Source organism: Myxine glutinosa, chromosome 4 (assembly GCF_964187855.1).
Source record: "Myxine glutinosa chromosome 4, kmMyxGlut1.1, whole genome shotgun sequence".
NCBI classification, from domain to species: domain Eukaryota; kingdom Metazoa; phylum Chordata; class Myxini; order Myxiniformes; family Myxinidae; genus Myxine; species Myxine glutinosa.
In genome coordinates this window covers 143,733,810-143,751,048 of record NC_136264.1, presented here as the reverse complement: position 1 = coordinate 143,751,048, position 17,239 = coordinate 143,733,810, and the positions used below count along the sequence as shown (strand labels likewise).

At 45.3% G+C, this 17,239-nt stretch overlaps 1 protein-coding gene across 1 annotated transcript; it reads right to left on the bottom strand.

Annotated features, from left to right (window-relative positions):
* Positions 1-826: 826 nt before the first annotated feature.
* Positions 827-16,917, bottom strand: LOC137425334 (uncharacterized). Its single transcript, XM_078775109.1, has 3 exons — positions 16,716-16,917; positions 15,307-16,234; positions 827-1,682 (listed from the first exon to the last, which is right to left on the bottom strand). The coding sequence occupies exons 1-3, from the start codon at positions 16,915-16,917 to the stop codon at positions 1,670-1,672; spliced, it is 1,143 nt and encodes a 380-aa protein (XP_078631235.1). The 3' UTR covers positions 827-1,669.
* Positions 16,918-17,239: the final 322 nt, after the last annotated feature.

The window sequence follows — 17,239 nt, the reverse complement described above, 5'->3', positions numbered from 1 at the left end:
CTCTGCCTGTATAATTTTTTATTCATAATTAAGACGTCATCGGTTATATGGTACGGACGCCATCTTGGAAAAACGTTACACCTCTATATCTCCCAAACCACTCAATGAAAAAAATTGAAACAAGGCTCATTGTCAAGTACTCCCCATGGGGAATAAGGTATGTTGATGATGATGTCATCGGTGCTTTCATTATGACATCATAATTCGACAAGTACAACACTTGATCTGATCTGTATGAAAAAAAAAATTCCTCTGCACCTGTTCGTCCGATGTACACTAAATTTTCAGAATATGAGCGGCCCCTCCTGTAGAAATTTTAAAATGATAATTATGACGTCATATGTCATGTGGTACAGGCGCCATCTTGGAAAAATCGAAAAATGTTGCACCTCTATATCTCCGAAACCGCTCTATGGAAAAAATGTAAACATGGCTCATTGTCAAGTACTCCCCATGGGGAATAAGATATGTTAATGTTGATGTCATCGGTGCCTTCGTTATGACGTCATAATTCGACAAATACAACACTTATCCGATTATTATGAATTTTTTTTCTTCGCAACTGTTGGTCTGATGGACACAAAATTTTCATCATAGGAGTGCCTCCTTCTTTGGAATATTTTAATGATAATTATGACGTCATAGGTCATGTGGTACAGGTGCCATCTTGGAGTTTTGCACTTCTATATCTCCAAAACCGCTCAATGGAAAAAAATGTGAAACATGGCTCATTGTAAAGAACTCCATATGGGGAATAGGTGTTGTTAACGATGACATCATTGGTGCCATAATTATGACATAATAATTAGACAGGGACAACGCTTAGTCTGATCAGTTTGAAATTTATTGAGCGTGATCTACGCAACAATTATATTAGAGAATATAAATTTATGTCACGTGGTCTGGCAGCCATATTGGATCAAAGAAAAAAAAAAACCTTCAAAAACAGAGTTCACTTGCACCAAGCTGATCGCACTGAGTTGCTCTCGATCCAATGTAGACGTGAGTGTAGGATCAAGAGGTTTTAAACGACGACGTGGCACTTTCTTCGGCGGATATGATGCAGCAATTTGTTTTGGTTCATCTCTTGAAGTAGAGCTTGAAGATGAGGTTTCCAGAACCACTGTCTTGGTCATTTTGAGGTGCTCTTGAGCTTGTTTTCTCTTTTGAGCTTCAAACTTTGCTCTCTTTTCATTTCTTCTTTTCAGAGTTTTGGCATGAACCTGGTCAACACCACGCATTGATGAACTCTTTCTGTCCTCTCGTTGGAAAGAAAGGAATGTCTTATCTTGTTGTAATACGCTCTTCATTTTCATCACGTCTTGCCGAGCGATATCAAATAGTTCCTCAAGATCGCCTTTCCAAACCTGCCGCTTCATATTCGCCGTTTCCGTATTTCTCGATTTATCTTTGCCCAGGTTTTGGTATTCCTTGTACAACTTCTGAATACCAGCTCTGATATTCTCCTCCGTCATTACAGGGATGTTTGCTTTCTTCCAGACTTCCTGGAGCTTGATACTCGTGGACTTTGCAGCGGCAGAGAGCGTCTCCTCCATCTCCTGGTGATGGTACATGAAGACTAATAACACCTGTTCTCTGGAGGGGAGCCGAGCCCCCAGAAATTCACCACTCGGCATCTTTTTAAGTAACCAAATTCCTTTTCTAGTATTCATTTCCACAACCTGAAAAAGATAAAAGACGAATTAGTACACTGTATAAAAATAATGTGTATATATGTTTATATATATATATATATATATATATATATATATATATATATATATATATGACGACGACTGCGTTGTATATATATATATATATATATATATATATATATATATATATATATATATATATATATATATATATATATATATATATGCAGTACTCACTGCGTTGCCCTGATGTGCCCCATAAAGGGCGAAACCAGGTCGGTAACTGTGAGTTTTACATACACTTATGACAGTATCTGAACTAAGATCAAAATTCTGCTCTGTCAGAGGGTTCTCTGGAGAGCTTGACAGGCAGAGCGTATGTACATGGCAGTGACGTCATTACTTGCGCTCATTGAAAGCTGGAGAACTGCACATATATTTGGATTGGTTTGCTCCCGGCTGCATCCAGGGGATTCCATATAATGAGTGGATACCAGAGGTAATGTGCCATGTGGCAGATGGCACTTATCGCTCCCATTAAGGTACAGCATAGCTGGATGGGATACCTTAATGGCGGTTCACCACTGATGGTATGAAATCGAAAAGTGACTGATGTGTGTGTATATATATATATATATATATATATATATATATATATATATATATATATATATATATATACATATATATATATACATATATATATATACATATATATATATATATATATATATATATATATATATACATATATATATATATACATACATACATACATACATACATACATACATACATACATACAGACAGACTTGGCATTTAATATGGAATATTTTTTTTCTGGGGGTGAACTTACTTTTCAAGATGTCTTAGAACCAAAAGTTCATTGGAATTATGTTGAAATTATTCTAGATTTTGTTAATGTGACCTTTAAAAGAAACAAAAACCACATTTGATATTTCGAAACAAATAAATTGATCCTTGAAAGTGATGTAAACTGATATCGAACTCAATTCATGGACAGTACTGTTAAACTTCTGCACGTTTTCCAGAAGTATCTCTTTATTTTGCACATTAGCCAAATTTTTTTTTTAACAAAAACAAAAGTTAAATTACGACTGGGATTACGGACAGTAAAATTACAGTTCAGTACTTCGTGTAACCCCCACGAGCATTCAGGAGAGCACGTACACGTTGAGGCATACTGTTCACGAGACTTGCCAAGGTTTGGACAGGAATCGCTTGCCATGCAGTGACAATAGCCTGCTGCAATTCACGCACAGAGGTCGGCTGCTGGTCCAAGTGGTCGATTTGACGCGTTAATTCTGCCCACAAGTTCTCTATCGGATTCATATCCGGGGACATGGCAGGCCACTCCATATGCTCTACATCACGGTCAGCAAGAAAGTGTTGGATCATGAGAGCACGATGAGGCCATGCATTGTCATCTTGGAAGACAAAGTTTCCTCGAAAGGCTGCACGAGCAAATGGAAGCAATGTTTCTTCCAGAATGGCCATGTACTTGAACTGGTTCAGGTTTCCATTCAGAACAACCAGGTCAGTTTTGCCCCCTGCATGAAAAGCAGCACAAACAGTCACCCCACCACCTCCAGCTTGGACTCTTGGCACTATACAATCTTTGTTGTAGGCTTCATGCACTTGTCTGCGCACTCGGACGCGGCCATCTTGATGATAGACCAGAAATCTAGACTCGTCACTGAAGATCACGTGATTCCAGTGTCCTGGCTGCCATTGACGGTGCTCTCTGGCCCACTGCAATCGGCATCGGCGGTGTTGTCTGGTCAGGCGTGGCTTTCTCAGGGAACGCCTGGCACGATAGCCTGCTTGAACCAGTCGTTGGTTGAATAGCCTTCTGGATACAGGCACATTTGCCAGTTGCTGCCACTCAGCCCCAAGCCGATTAGCTGACTTGGTACGGCCATTGCGGACTAACCGGTGCAGCTTGCGATCATCCCTCCTTGTGGTTCTGCGGGGACGTCCTGGCCTCGGTATTGGAGTAGGGACACCCCTCTGAGCATTTCGTTTCAGGATCTTTGACACCTGACCTTGAGTGATGCCATACTGCCGAGCAATAGCATGCTGTTTCATGCCGTAATTTCGTAAAGCCACCACTCCATGACAAACAGCATTGTCGAGTTGACGGACCATCTCCAGAGGAAGCGGCAATAACCTTTGGAGACGTGCAGCAGTTGTTTTCCACTAATACAGAACGCAACAACCCTTGTATACCCGACTGTGAAGCCAATCATCAAATACACCTGTCCGTACATTTTGCCACGCCACCTGCGATATAATCCTGTTGTTGACTTCTTGCTGTGACAGACAATCAGTGACATGGTTCTTTTAACAAATAAATCACCAAAGTGTAAAAGAAACTCACCAGATTGATATACTGAGTTAAGAAAGTAAACCCAAGTCAAGAAAAAAAATATATTCCATATTAAATGCCAAGTCTGTATACATATATGCCTAATTTATATTCATCTAAGTGACCCGTATGACGCAACACTGACGCAATCTTAACGCAGCGTGTGCAATGCTAAAGCCATACAAAAGTGATAGAAGTGTGCAACCTTTAAATATTAGTCAATTTGTCTAAAATTTGGCATACGGGTCACTTCGATGAATAGAACCAATGGGACGAGAAAAGTGACACGAAAATAGCAACTTCAGAAAATTGAAACACCCTACTGCGCAGGGTAAGTATTCTATGAATACCATCTAGTTGAAATTGGTGTTTAGTTGCACGTGTTGCTTCCTCAACAAGGAGAACGAGCATTTTCCATTTGGTTATTTCGTTCTCCAAGTGAACTTACATTTGCAAACATTTTTCACATATGAGATGAAGATGTCTGTCTGTCTGTAGGAGAACCCAAGCGAAACAGAGTTGATCCCACGATAAAAAGGTATCAGCAGGCATTTGACCTCAGTTCAGACATTTGAGTAACTGCTGCATGTTGGAAAGAGAGTGAGTGTGTTGAAAGCTTCTTTTAATTCATTGCATTGCTTTGCATGAACTGTAGTCTCAGAAAAACCTGAGCACAAGTACGAGACTGACAAAAGCCTAGACCCTTCATCAATAAGTTAGACATGAATTAAAAGACCCAGAAATCACACAACAGCTGGAGATGATAGAGATCGAACTGCAGTACTGGAGGCTGCAAACATCGCAGATGCTTATTGTTGAGAATCACTTTCAAGTTCATGAAGAATAAGGCCTTGTCTGTAGCCTGTGAGGTCCTCAGCCTCTGGATAAAAGGCATGAAGGATTGGTTCGATTTGATTGACAAACGACAAAGTATTTGAGGAACTAATAGAGCTACAATGTGCAAAATGCCTCTGTGACCATAATAATCAGAGAAGCTGTCAGCAGGACAGGCAACTCAAGAGTAACATGAGGAACTGTCTTATAATAAATAAGCATTCTGAGTATTGCGCTGCAATACATGTCCCCTACCGGCAGTCTGTCGTCCGGAAAACTGTTGGGGAAATTACCAAGGGTTATTTACCCACAGGTTCTGAATCGTTCCCAATCGCTAATTACCTCAGGATGGGCTCACCTGTGATTCGCACTCGGGACTTCGATTTATACACCTTGCAGACAGGTCAGTAGAAGCATGAGAAAATAAGTTGTTGATAAAGAACCTTTCGAGTCGCTAAATATCAGTAATTTATTATATTTTCCGGTTCACGATCAATGATCGGTGTATATATATATGTTGCTCGGCTTGGCTCCACCCCTTCCAAAAGCGCGCGCTGTGTCGTGCTTTTGACGTACGCGAGACGAGGCTGAGGGCACGTGGTGCGGCTTGAGGAGAACTCTAGAATAAACAAGAGATATCCATTTTTAAAATATTTTCGTTTAATTAACGATATCTGCCAAACCACGTGCCCTATCGCAAATTCCAAAAGGACATTTTAGTAGACTGACATGCTGAACAGATGTGTGAAGTTTCCCCTCGATGGGATCAAAAATGAGGGAGCGGCTCGGTTTTAAAGGTTCATGCTTAAAAACGTCATAACTCCGAAACCATGTGAGGCATGACGTCATGCTTGGTGACGTTTTTGTTCGTCATGGGTATGCGATTCTGCCTGCAAAGTTTGGCCTCGATCTGTTCAGCCGTTGCAGAGAAAAAGGGGTTTTCGTGTTTTCACGAAAAACAATATCGCGGCCGAACCACGTGACCTGTGACATCATACTTACCATTAACACATTCTACAGACCGAGCCCCCCCTACGGTAAAAATTTGATCTCAATCGGTCCTATTATTGCAGAGAAAATCTTTTTTAAAGGAAATTAAAACTTAAAATGGCACTGAGTTAAGGATCATCAGAATTATCAGAATTCCCAAATTTCAAAGTGCCATAACTTTGTCAAAAATGATCGAAATGCCGTGAAGTTCAAACTAGATCTGTAACTTATCATGAGGATACCATGTGCCAAGTTTGAAATCATTAGCATTAAGAGTTTAGAAAAAAAGTCCGTAAAACTGTTCTTTGCGTGACGGACTGATGGACGGACAGACTGACAGACTGACGGACTGACAGACGGAGGGACGGCGTGCAAACCTATAGTCCCCTACGGTGTACACCGGCGGCAGAGAGCCGTCCTACGGACGATGTACACCGGTAGGGGACTAATGTACACCGGTAGGGGACTAATAACTGGTGGGATGAAAACATAAAAGGAATTTCATGACTTGGCTGAGCGTAATGACGAGAAAGGCTTTTCGGAAATTCTGCACCATCTCAGTTGCAGTGGTAACTCCCAGCAATGCCTCCAACCACAACAGGCACAAGATGGTAATATTTATGCCCAAGAAAGAAAACATCATGCAGTGATGGAATCTACACTTCAAATATCAACTAAACAGAGAGTAGATGTTTTCAAACGAGTCCAACAGAGAACTGTCATCGAGTAACATGGGTCCTATCGAACACTATGAGAAGTGATGAAAGCTCTCAGCAAGCCGAAAATTTAAAGGAATCCAGAGCAGGTTGCATGCCTGTTGAAGCATGGAAAAGAGGTGGCAGGCTGCAAGTACAACAGCTCCATCACCTCGTATAACTCAACTGGATATCTGAATATGTATCACAAGAGTGGAGAGAGTGAGTGTTTATTGTAATCTTCAAATCTTCATGAAATATGATAGAGCGATGTGCAGTAACCTTGCCATCCAGAGCAATGCCAGCAAACTACTTTTCCATATAATTGTCTCGACTAGCGCCTGTGGTTGAGGGAAATTTTATAGACTGCAGTTTTACACTGAAGACTCTCTGTCTCTCACTCTCTCACACTCTCTGTCTCTCACTCTCTCTGTCTCTCACTCTCTCTGTCTCTCACTCTCTCTGTCTCTCACTCTCTCTGTCTCTCACTCTCTCTGTCTCTCACTCTCTCTGTCTCTCACTCTCTCTGTCTCTCACTCTCTCACACACTCTGTCTCTCTCTCTCTTGAAACGTCACTTCACTTTCTTTCTAATGGTGGTTAGCCATACTTCTCTGAACATTTGGTTGGGAAAACATTGTCCATATTTTTAGTGACTGACAGGATGGCCTCGGGATACGCACATTTGCATCTAAGCTGTATAGCCTGGGTATGAATCCCGACCCAACTATAAAATGTCATCTCAGTGTTTCACAGTCAGAGGGGTTCATCAATGTGTGTACCATCTCTTGGATGGACGGATAGACGAAAATGGGTGCCCTGCCTGCCAGCATTAATTGGTGGATGTTAAACATCCCACGGTGTCCTTTGTGAAGAGCAGGCGAGCTATCGTCGGCACCCTAACTATTCCGGCCCTAACCTACAGCGGGCATTGCATCATCGGAACAGTCGTGCCTGAAGCCAATGATTCTACCCCACAGCCTTGTGCTGCAAATGAAAGAAGAAGAAGATTCAACATAGAAAAAGAACTTCAGTAAGCGAGAAATGCCCATTGATCAAGCAGGTTACAGAAGAGGAGGATGTACTAGAGATCAAACAGCAAATCTGAGGTGGATCATCGAAAAACCATAGGGATAAAGGAAAGTGTATCTCTGTTTTATCGATTACTAGCAAAGGTACCTGGCGTTGCCCGATCCCTCCCCCTACCGACCCCCCCCCCAACCGACCCCCCCCCCCAACCATCACAGGACTACCACACACCCCTCCCCTTCCCTCCTCCCACCCCACTCCTTCTGCTCTCTCCTCCCAATCATTCCCCTCCCTCCTCCAAACCCTACCCCTGCCTCCTCCCACCCCACCCCTTCTCTCCAGACTTCCACCCTCCCCTTCCCTCCCCCCACCTCCTCCTACCCCAATCCTTCCGCTCTCTCCTCCCAAGCCTTCCCCTCCCTCCTCCAACCCCTACCCCTGCCTCCTCCCACCCCACCCATTCTCTCCGGACTTCCATCCTCCCCTTCCCTCTTCCCACCTCCAGCCCTTGTCTCCCTCCTCCCACAAAGCAATTTTCACAAGAGAACTTAACTAAGGTGGTAATCTTTTTGATACAAACTCTTATTTCACCATTGAGAGTTATATCATGAGATGAGCAGTAAAATTACCTTTAAATTGATGCATTACTTGTGTTTATACTGTTTTTGTTTTTTGAATAATTAGCGATTAGCACATTTGAGAGGTCACGTGACTCCTTCACCAAACTTACTGAATGTGGTAACATCTTAATTAAGTCATTTTTCATATCTGATGGCATATTTGACGATCGCACGGCATCAAAGTTGAAGTATTTTCCCATTCGTGTCTTTGTCAAATTTCCACTCGTTATTTTATTGTGTATGTGTTAATGTGTGTTTCTAGTTAGTGTCGGTTTGCAATTCGTGCAAACTTGTGTACCAATAATCGTTTTCTGTTCGCCGCGTGCGCAGCCTGGTAACTTGAGGCTTCCCTCCCCCCATCGGTGTTTTGTGAATTTAAGTTCTTTCCTTTGCTGTATTGCTTATTTCTTAGATTTTCTCTTCTCCCCCTAACTACCCCGAACATCTACCCTTTTAAATACAAAAAATATATATTGTTATGTCGGTTGGGTAGGCATATATAGATTTAGGTAGATCTGTATAGGTATCATGCTTCGTCTGTCGTGATAGGGAATCTTGATGTAATAAGTTCTGTTAGCCTGGTTTGTCGGATCAAGTGTGTACCTGTGATCATACGAGGATGATCCGGTGATAGGTAGAATAGGGACTAAGCTAGTTCCCCTGTGTGTCAGACCTGGTGATCATTCCTTTGTCCCTTATGGCAACACATCACATACATTAGTTAGCCCCATTAGTGCACACATTAATTAATCCCCCCGCCGCCATAAGGACTGACCGGAAAGACAAGCAGGAAGCGGCCGCGTACAACGGCGCCATGGCAAGCAGACATCGTGCAAGGCAGGCAATAGCCACGCCCAGAAGGACTCTTGATTGACAAGGGGGAGGGGCGAGCAACAACCAGAGCACCGATTGGAGAGTAGGGAAGGGACAGAAAGCTTCCCCGTGATTGGGGGTAAGGAAGGTGAAGGAGCGAAACACTGATTGGCCACCGACCAATGGCATGGGAGCAGGGCGCCAAGCGCTCGGCCAATGGGAGGGGACGGATGAGATCAGAAGATTTGGGAAGGCTAGAAGCGAAGCGCTGGTTGGAGGAGGAAGCTCCAGTGAAGTCAGAGGACATCTGATAAAAGAGGGTGAAGACCGACATTTTTTTCCTCTTCGCCTGTGCCTATCTTCCCTTCTTTCCATCTTTTGCGCTTGGACCTGTTCTTGCCTTCAGACTTTGGTGGAGAGACGGAGTGCCGACGATTCTCTTCCCCTGCGTTCACATACGAACGACGAGCGAGGCTTGCTGTTGGAGCGCTGAAGATCCTCCTTCACTGCGTTCACGCATGGGACCTGACGAGCGATCGTGCGGGCGTGCCGAGGGCCACTCCACACCAATGACCAGGCAGTTCCCGCCAACACCAGCGTTGTGTCGGACGAACGTGCTCAATCCCTGACGATTCTTAACGAATCACAAAAGCTAAGCTCACACCACACAAAGCCCAACACAACGATTATTTTATTTGAATATTCCTTCCTCCGTGTATTTGAAGTGAGGTGTGGGGACGTCCCGATTTAGAACATTTATTTACCGGCGCGTCCATTGTTCTCGGGTTCCGTTCAATAAACATGTTTCTTTTTGTACATTTAATTCGGTTTTCGCTTGATTTAATCTCCACAGTTTTGAGGGCTGCCTTGGAACCATGAGGTAAGGAACTTCAGCATCCCCTCACCATCCTCCCTTCCTGCATGTATGAACTCTGCCATATTTGACCTGAACGCCTTCGGAGTTAAAGCTTGCTCGGTTAATCTGTTTCCTTGCTAAAGATTTTAATCGCCAGGAACACGACAATATATATATTATTTCCTTCTGTCCTCACAGGCACGTGTGCTTGTTCTCTCACCCCGCCCCCTTTATCTCCTTTTCTTCCACCTCTTCCTTCCATCTCCAGCCGAAACTTGCCTTTCCAATTCTAGTTTCCTCCATCTCATTTAACCCTTTCTCCTTTCTCTGATCCATGCCCTCACTTCAGGGACTTTTCCCAGATTGTTTTTCACGGTTTAAAAAAAAAATGTTTAAACTTTCCCCTGCAGTGTTTTATTCAGTGGTTTATTACAACACGCTGTTTTTCTTCCTATTTAAAAGGCTTTTTTCAATTTCCTCATCAAATCATTCCATTTCAAAAAAAATATTCAATCTCTTACAGTCATTCCTTTCTACATTCTTTAAACTTACCTTCATTCCACCCCTCCTCTATCATTTTCAAACGGATCTCTGACTTGAAAATCACAATAAACCCTGTTTGTTATAAATGTTCGTTTTTCATTAATCATCCACTTTCTAAACTCCCCCCTCACCCCTCCCCTCCAAAACTCCCCCCTCACACCTCCCTTTCAATTCTCCCCTCTCACCCCTCCCCTCTAAATCTCCCCACCCGCCCCTCCCCTTCAAAACTCCCCCCTCACCCCTTCCCTTCAAAACTCCTCGACACCCCTCGCCTTCTAATCTCTACCCCTACTATTTTTCTCCAATTCTCCCCCCTCCCCCTCAAAGCTGCCGCCTCCCCATCTCCTCTCCCTTCCATCACATACTTCCACCTCCTCCAACCTTCGACTTTGCTCTGCCCCCGCCCCCCCCCCCTCGAACAACACCTCACTGTGCCCCTTCGCATCACCATCAAACCATTTGTCCTCCTCATCCTTCCCATTCTCCTAACCCTTCTGCAATCTCCCACACACTATCAACAGCTTTCCCTACCTCCCCCTCTCACCCCTCATCTTACCCTACCCCTCCCCTGTCCTGTCCAGTACCCGATGCTCCCCCTCCCTCTTCCTTAACGGTATGAACCTCAAACATCCGGGGCCTTTGCTCAAACCTGATTGATCTCTCCATACAGGTTGCTTCTGACAAACCAAATGGAATCCGCTTCAACAGAAACTTTCCTCCTTCAAGATGCCTCTGATTCCTTAATATCTCTTCCTGGTTACTCCCTCCTCCGGTATGATAGACCTGAGCCTTGTCCTGGTGTTGGGGTTGCTATCTTTATCAAAAACCCTCTTCCTCACTCACCTTGCACTGCCCTCTCTCCACCCCACCCTCAGGAGTACCTCTGGCTATGGCTTCCTCTCCGCTCCCACCTTTTGTTCATATGTGTTCTGTACCATCCTCCAAACAGTGATGACTCCATTTACATCTCCCTGTCTGACAACATGGACCACCCCTTTTGTTCATATGTGTTCTGTACCGTCCTCCAAACAGTGATGACTCCATTTACATCTCCCTGTCTGACAACATGGATCAACTTCTATCCACTCTTCCCAACTCTATCTTCCTCAAATGTGGCGACTTCAACTGTCATCATGCCAGCTGGCTGGGTGTGGGTTCCTCTCACACCAGCCATGGCACCTCAGCAAAGGACTTCTGCGACTCACTGGGACTGACACAATCAGTCAATTTCCCAACCCGGATCTCAGTCAACGGAGCATCTTCTCTTCTAGACTTGGTTATCACTAACTTCCCTGCAAATGTCTGCTGCTCTTCTTCTGCTCCAATCGGTTCATCTGATAATGTCCTTGTTAAAGTGGACATCTCTCTGGCCATTCTCAGAGAGCCTCCTCAGCGCCGACGAGACTGGCATTTCACTCAGGCTGAGTGGCACGGTCTTCAAGCAGCCATCAATCATCTGGACTGGTCTCTCCCATCTCTACTGCCTCTGACATCAACTCTTCCTGGGAATTCTTCTAAAGTAAACTGCTCTCTCTCTCTCTCATGCATAGATTCATCCCATCACGTCTTCAGTTGTCGTACCCCTCCTCCCATCCATGTTACACTGAAGCTTGTGGTGAGGCAGTTGCCACGAAGCAACTTGCCTTCACCTTATGGAAGGCTAATCCAACTGAAAGTAATCTCAGTTCCTTTCACAAAGCTCGGAACAAGTGTGTGTCTACCCTCAGGAGAGCCAGGAAACAATATCTCTCTACTCTCAAGACTGAACTCTCAAACCTGTCTCACTCCTCCAAATCCTGGTGGCATCTGGTCAAATCTGTTTCTGTTGTTTGTTCCCACTCCATCCACTCCCTTACCTCAAACAGCTACACAGCTGATACCGCATGTGAAAAAGCCGAATGCCTCAACTCTGTGTTTGCCTCAAAATCTTGTGTCCTGAACCCGTCTCTCTCTGTACCCACCTTTCCCAGTCAAACCCAGCTGCTCCTGGACTGTGTCCTTCTCTCCTGACAAGGTGGAGTTTTTGTCAAACCTCGACTCTTATTCTGCAACTGGACCAGACAGCATCAGCCCACGGGTCCTAAAATCCTGCTCTGCCGCTCTATCTCACCCTCTCTCTGTTCTGTTCACTCTCTCTTTTGCTCAAGTCATCTGCCATCTGCTTGGAAATCAGCCAACATTACCGCTTTACACAAAAAGGTGCAAAAACAGATCCTTGCAACTACAGACCAATCAGCCTGCTCCCAATAATCAGCAAGGTCATGGAATCGATCATCGCTTCTGACATCAAATCCTTCCTCTTCTCCAAAGGCTTGATCTCAGATCATCAATTTGGATTCAGACCAGGTCATTCTACCCTGGACATGCTGCTTCTGCTGTCGCAACAATGGATGGAAGTCCTCAATGCCAAACAGGAAATCAGAGCTTTCTCCCCCGACACATCACGTGCCTTCGTAACGTGTCTGGCACCCCGCTCTGCTCACCAAACTCTCCTCCTATGGTATCCATGGAAATATGCTTGCAGACTTGGCTTGCAGACTTCCTCTCTGGTCGTAATCAACGTGTAGCCCTGAATGGATTTCTCTCATCTCCCCTTCCTGTTCAGGCTGGAGTTCCCCAAGGTAGTGTTCTGGGCCCTGTGCTTTTTCTGGTCTTCATCAATGATCTCTCCGACTCCCTGGAAAATCCTCTCAATCTCTTTGCTGATGACTCCACTCTCTGCCACTTAATACCTTATCCCTCAGATCGGCAGTCTATCCCTGGTGTTGGCTTAGCGGTTAGGGTGCCGGCTTTGGATCCCAGGATCCTGGGTTCGAATCCCGGTCGATCGCTGAATTAACGCCAGGGGGGTTGACTCAGCCTGTCATCCTTCCGAGGTCGGCAAATACCAGCTTGTTGGGATGAATGATCCCGGTGTGTACCCCGGCTTAGAATAGGTACACCGTATCCCTGCGCATCGTAAGAGCGTGACCAAGGGTTGGCGTCAGGAAGGGCATCCAGCCATAAAAACATTGCCTCAAACAGGGAACCATGATTGTCATGGGGCCCGCAAGGCTAACCCCCGCTCTAGCGGGGAAAAATGGCCTTAAAACGATCATTCATTCATTCATATTCCTCAGATCGGCAGTCTGCAGCCTCCTCACTCTCTGCAGACCTGGACAAAATCACAGACTGGTCAAACAAGTGGAACATGTCTTTCAATCCTGACAAATCTCACACTCTCACGATGTCTCTCCGAAAAGACAGACTGGACAACCCTCCCATCTACTTTCTCAACAATCCTCTCCAAGAAGTGCTGTCACTCAAGCTTTTGGGTCTCACTAACTGCCATGATTTTTCCTGGGAAAACCACAATTCCAAGCTGGCCTCCAAAGTCATTCGCCGACTGGGCATCCTCAGTTGTGCGAAGTCCTTCCTTGGCACACCTGAGCTCCTTACCACATACAAGGCTTTCATCCGCAGCTCAATGGAATACTGTTGTCTCCTCTGGGCTGGTGCTCCTGCCTCACACCTAGCTCGGCTTTACGCTGTTGAAACCAAAGCTTTCAGAATCATTGGAATCTCCCGCGATGAAGCTAACTCCGAGGGCCTTTCACTCACTCAACTCAGGCAGGTTGGTGGTCTTTCTGTCTCCTACTGACTCCTCTCCGGCCTTGCTCCCCCAGCTCTCTCTGGGCTCTGTCCCCCCAATATTCCTACAGGTCGCACAAGATCTGCCAGCAACCCTCTTATGGTTAAACTGCCAAAATCAAGACTCTCTGCTCACCTTCACTCTTTCATTCCCCTTTTTTCCCACCTCTGGAACAAACTCCCTCACTCTCTTCAATCTCATTCCTCCCTCCAGGTCTTTAAAACAGCTGTTCACCACCATCTTCCCCCATCCAAAACCTTTATCTTTTCTGCCCCCGTTAATTCACCCCAGATCCACTTTTTTGAAATATCAACTTCTTTCCTGGAAGTCCTGGCAGTGTCCATGTGTTTTTTTTTTACCTCTCCCCCCCCCCCCCCCTTTCCCATGCCTCTTCCCCCCAAGCCCGCTCCCTCCTACAGATCTCCCGATGTCCCTGCTCTCCATATAGTCTCCCGCTCCCTTTATCATATGTTTTGTGTCAGTTTGTCTTATTGTGATCAATGTTAGCTCTTACACGAGCCTCGATCTTGTATACCAAAAAAATAAATAACCCACAGTGAGGTACATTATGGAAAAAAAGAAAGAAGTGATCCTATAAAGTTTTGGCGTGATTAACCATGGGAGCTCAGAAGAGTTGGGTCACAAACAAACAATACAACGTCTCATTCGCTCTTAATATAGAAGACTAGCAGGAGTACCTGGTATTGCTGGGTGTCAATTTGGTTCTTTTCCTATTTTTATGTGGGTGCCTAAAACACTTCCCTACACCTACTAAGGAAAATTTATATGTAATATCATAATACTTACACACACTAATCACGGAAATAACTTAATATTACCTTTCCCATAGCTACAAAGGCTCAGACACTAGAGGGCGATTTTTTTAAATCCCAAGGCGACAAAAATGGCGACACATACACACACACATACACACATACACACACACACACACACACACACACACACACACACACACACACACACACACACACACACACACACACACACACACACACACACACACACACACACACACACCTCTCTCTTAAAGCACAGATAGCAAAGCTTTAGATTGGGTGGATCATGAATCGATGTGGATGATGTTGAGAGAAATGGAGATGTCAGAGCACCTGATACACCTGATAAGAAACCTGTACACGAAACAAGAAGCTACAGGGAGAACAAGGTATGGAGAGACAGAATGGTTTGGAATTGTAAAAGGAGTCAAACAGGGGAGCATTCTCCCCCTTACTTGTTCAATCTGTATAGTGAGGAATAGATCATTAGGAAATCAAACTTGGATGACATAGATGCTGAAGAACCACTCTGTTGTTGCCACTCTGTTGTTGCCACTCTGTTGTTGCCACTCTGTTGTTGCCACTCTCTTGTTGCCACTCTCTTGTTGCCACTCTCTTGTTGCCACTCTCTTGTTGCCACTCTCTTGTTGCCACTCTCTTGTTGCCACTCTCTTGTTGCCACTCTCTTGTTGCCACTCTCTTGTTTCCACTCTCTTGTTTCCACTCTCTTGTTTCCACTCTGTTGTTGCCACTCTGTTGTTGCCACTCTGTTGTTGCCACTCTCTTGTTGCCACTCTCTTGTTGCCACTCTCTTGTTGCCACTCTCTTGTTGCCACTCTCTTGTTGCCACTCTCTTGTTGCCACTCTCTTGTTGCCACTCTCTTGTTGCCACTCTCTTGTTGCCACTCTCTTGTTGCCACTCTCTTGTTTCCACTCTCTTGTTTCCACTCTCTTGTTTCCACTCTGTTGTTTCCACTCTGTTGTTGCCACTCTGTTGTTGCCACTCTGTTGTTGCCACTCTGCTGTTGCCACTCTGCTGTTGCCACTCTGCTGTTGCCACTCTGCTGTTGCCACTCCGCTGTTGCCACTCTGCTGTTGCCACTCTGCTGTTGCCACTCTGCTGTTGCCACTCTGTTGTTGCCACCCCGCTGTTGCCACTCCGCTGTTGCCACTCCGCTGTTGCCACTCCGCTGTTGCCACTCCGCTCTTGCCACTCCGCTGTTGCCACTCCGCTGTTGCCACTCAGCTGTTGCCACTCCGCTGTTGCCACTCCGTTGTTGCCACTCTGCTGTTGCCACTCCGTTGTTGCCACTCTACTGTTGCCACTCCGTTGTTGCCACTCCGTTGTTGCCACTCCGCTGTTGCCACTCTGCTGTTGCCACTCTGTTGGCAGAGAGTCAAGAGGACTTGATTAAACTGCTGCAGAAAGTGAAGAAAGAAAGTGAAAAACTGTTTTTTATTTAAACCTAAAACACTAAAATCTTGTCAACTGTGAAGATCGCCGCGTGCAGGTTGGGAGACGATCACGTGGAAATTGTGAAAAGTTTCATCTTCATGGGTTCTCAGATTGAAGTGAGTGGAGAATGTGGAGGATAAATTAATACACGTTTCACATCGGAGAGACAAGAAATGCTGGGATTGGCAGAGATCTGGAAAGACAAAGATGTGACAAAACAAAACTACCACACTCTGGACACATCATGTGTGCAGAAAACGAGTCTGGTTAAATCAACCATGCTGGGTGGGGATGAGGGAAGAAGAAGAAGAGGCAGATCTTGGATGTGCTGGATGGATGGGGGTAAAAGGCTCCAATAGTGCAGGACAGGGATGTTTTGAGAAATATGATCATGACGTCACCTTATACGAGTGAAATAGCTGAGTATGAACACCGTGAAATAATCAACAGCCAGGTACGCGTTTCCAAGCACACGTGATTTGGTGTACCTTGTGGGTGGTAATCCGCTGTACTCGCCTCTGGAAAACCTCAGCTCCCTTAACAATTCTCCTCCGCTTCGTGACCCGGACGCCGCTGAGTCACATGCGGATTTGTCACTTCCCGCGGCCATGAGTCATTCAGGGAACCGCCTGCAGGCAGCACCTGGAACCAGGCCGAGCGTTTCCTCCCGGCTCCCGCTCCCCATACCTCCCAATCTTCCATCACTTCCTCCTCTCTCTCTCTCTTCCACACACCGCCCCCACCTCCATAGCTCGTTAATTTTGTCTTTCACTCCCAAGCCGACCTCACGAAAACGTCCAAACTGTTTCATCCAAATCCCTCCACATTATAATTCCTTCAGCTAATAAAAAATAATTTAACATTTCAAAAGTGCTACCCATAATTCCTCACGCTCGCCCGTTTTTTTTTTGGGGGGGGGGGGGGGGGCAGGG

Excerpts from the sequence above, each read along its gene's own strand:
- LOC137425334 (XM_078775109.1), bottom strand. The coding sequence starts at position 16,917 with ATGGCCGCGGGAAGTGACAAATCCGCATGTGACTCAGCGGCGTCCGGG. Across the intron at positions 16,235-16,715 it reads CATACTCAGCTATTTCACTC|AGTGGCAACAGCAGAGTGGC; the intron begins GTATAAGGTGAC and ends CTCTGCCAACAG.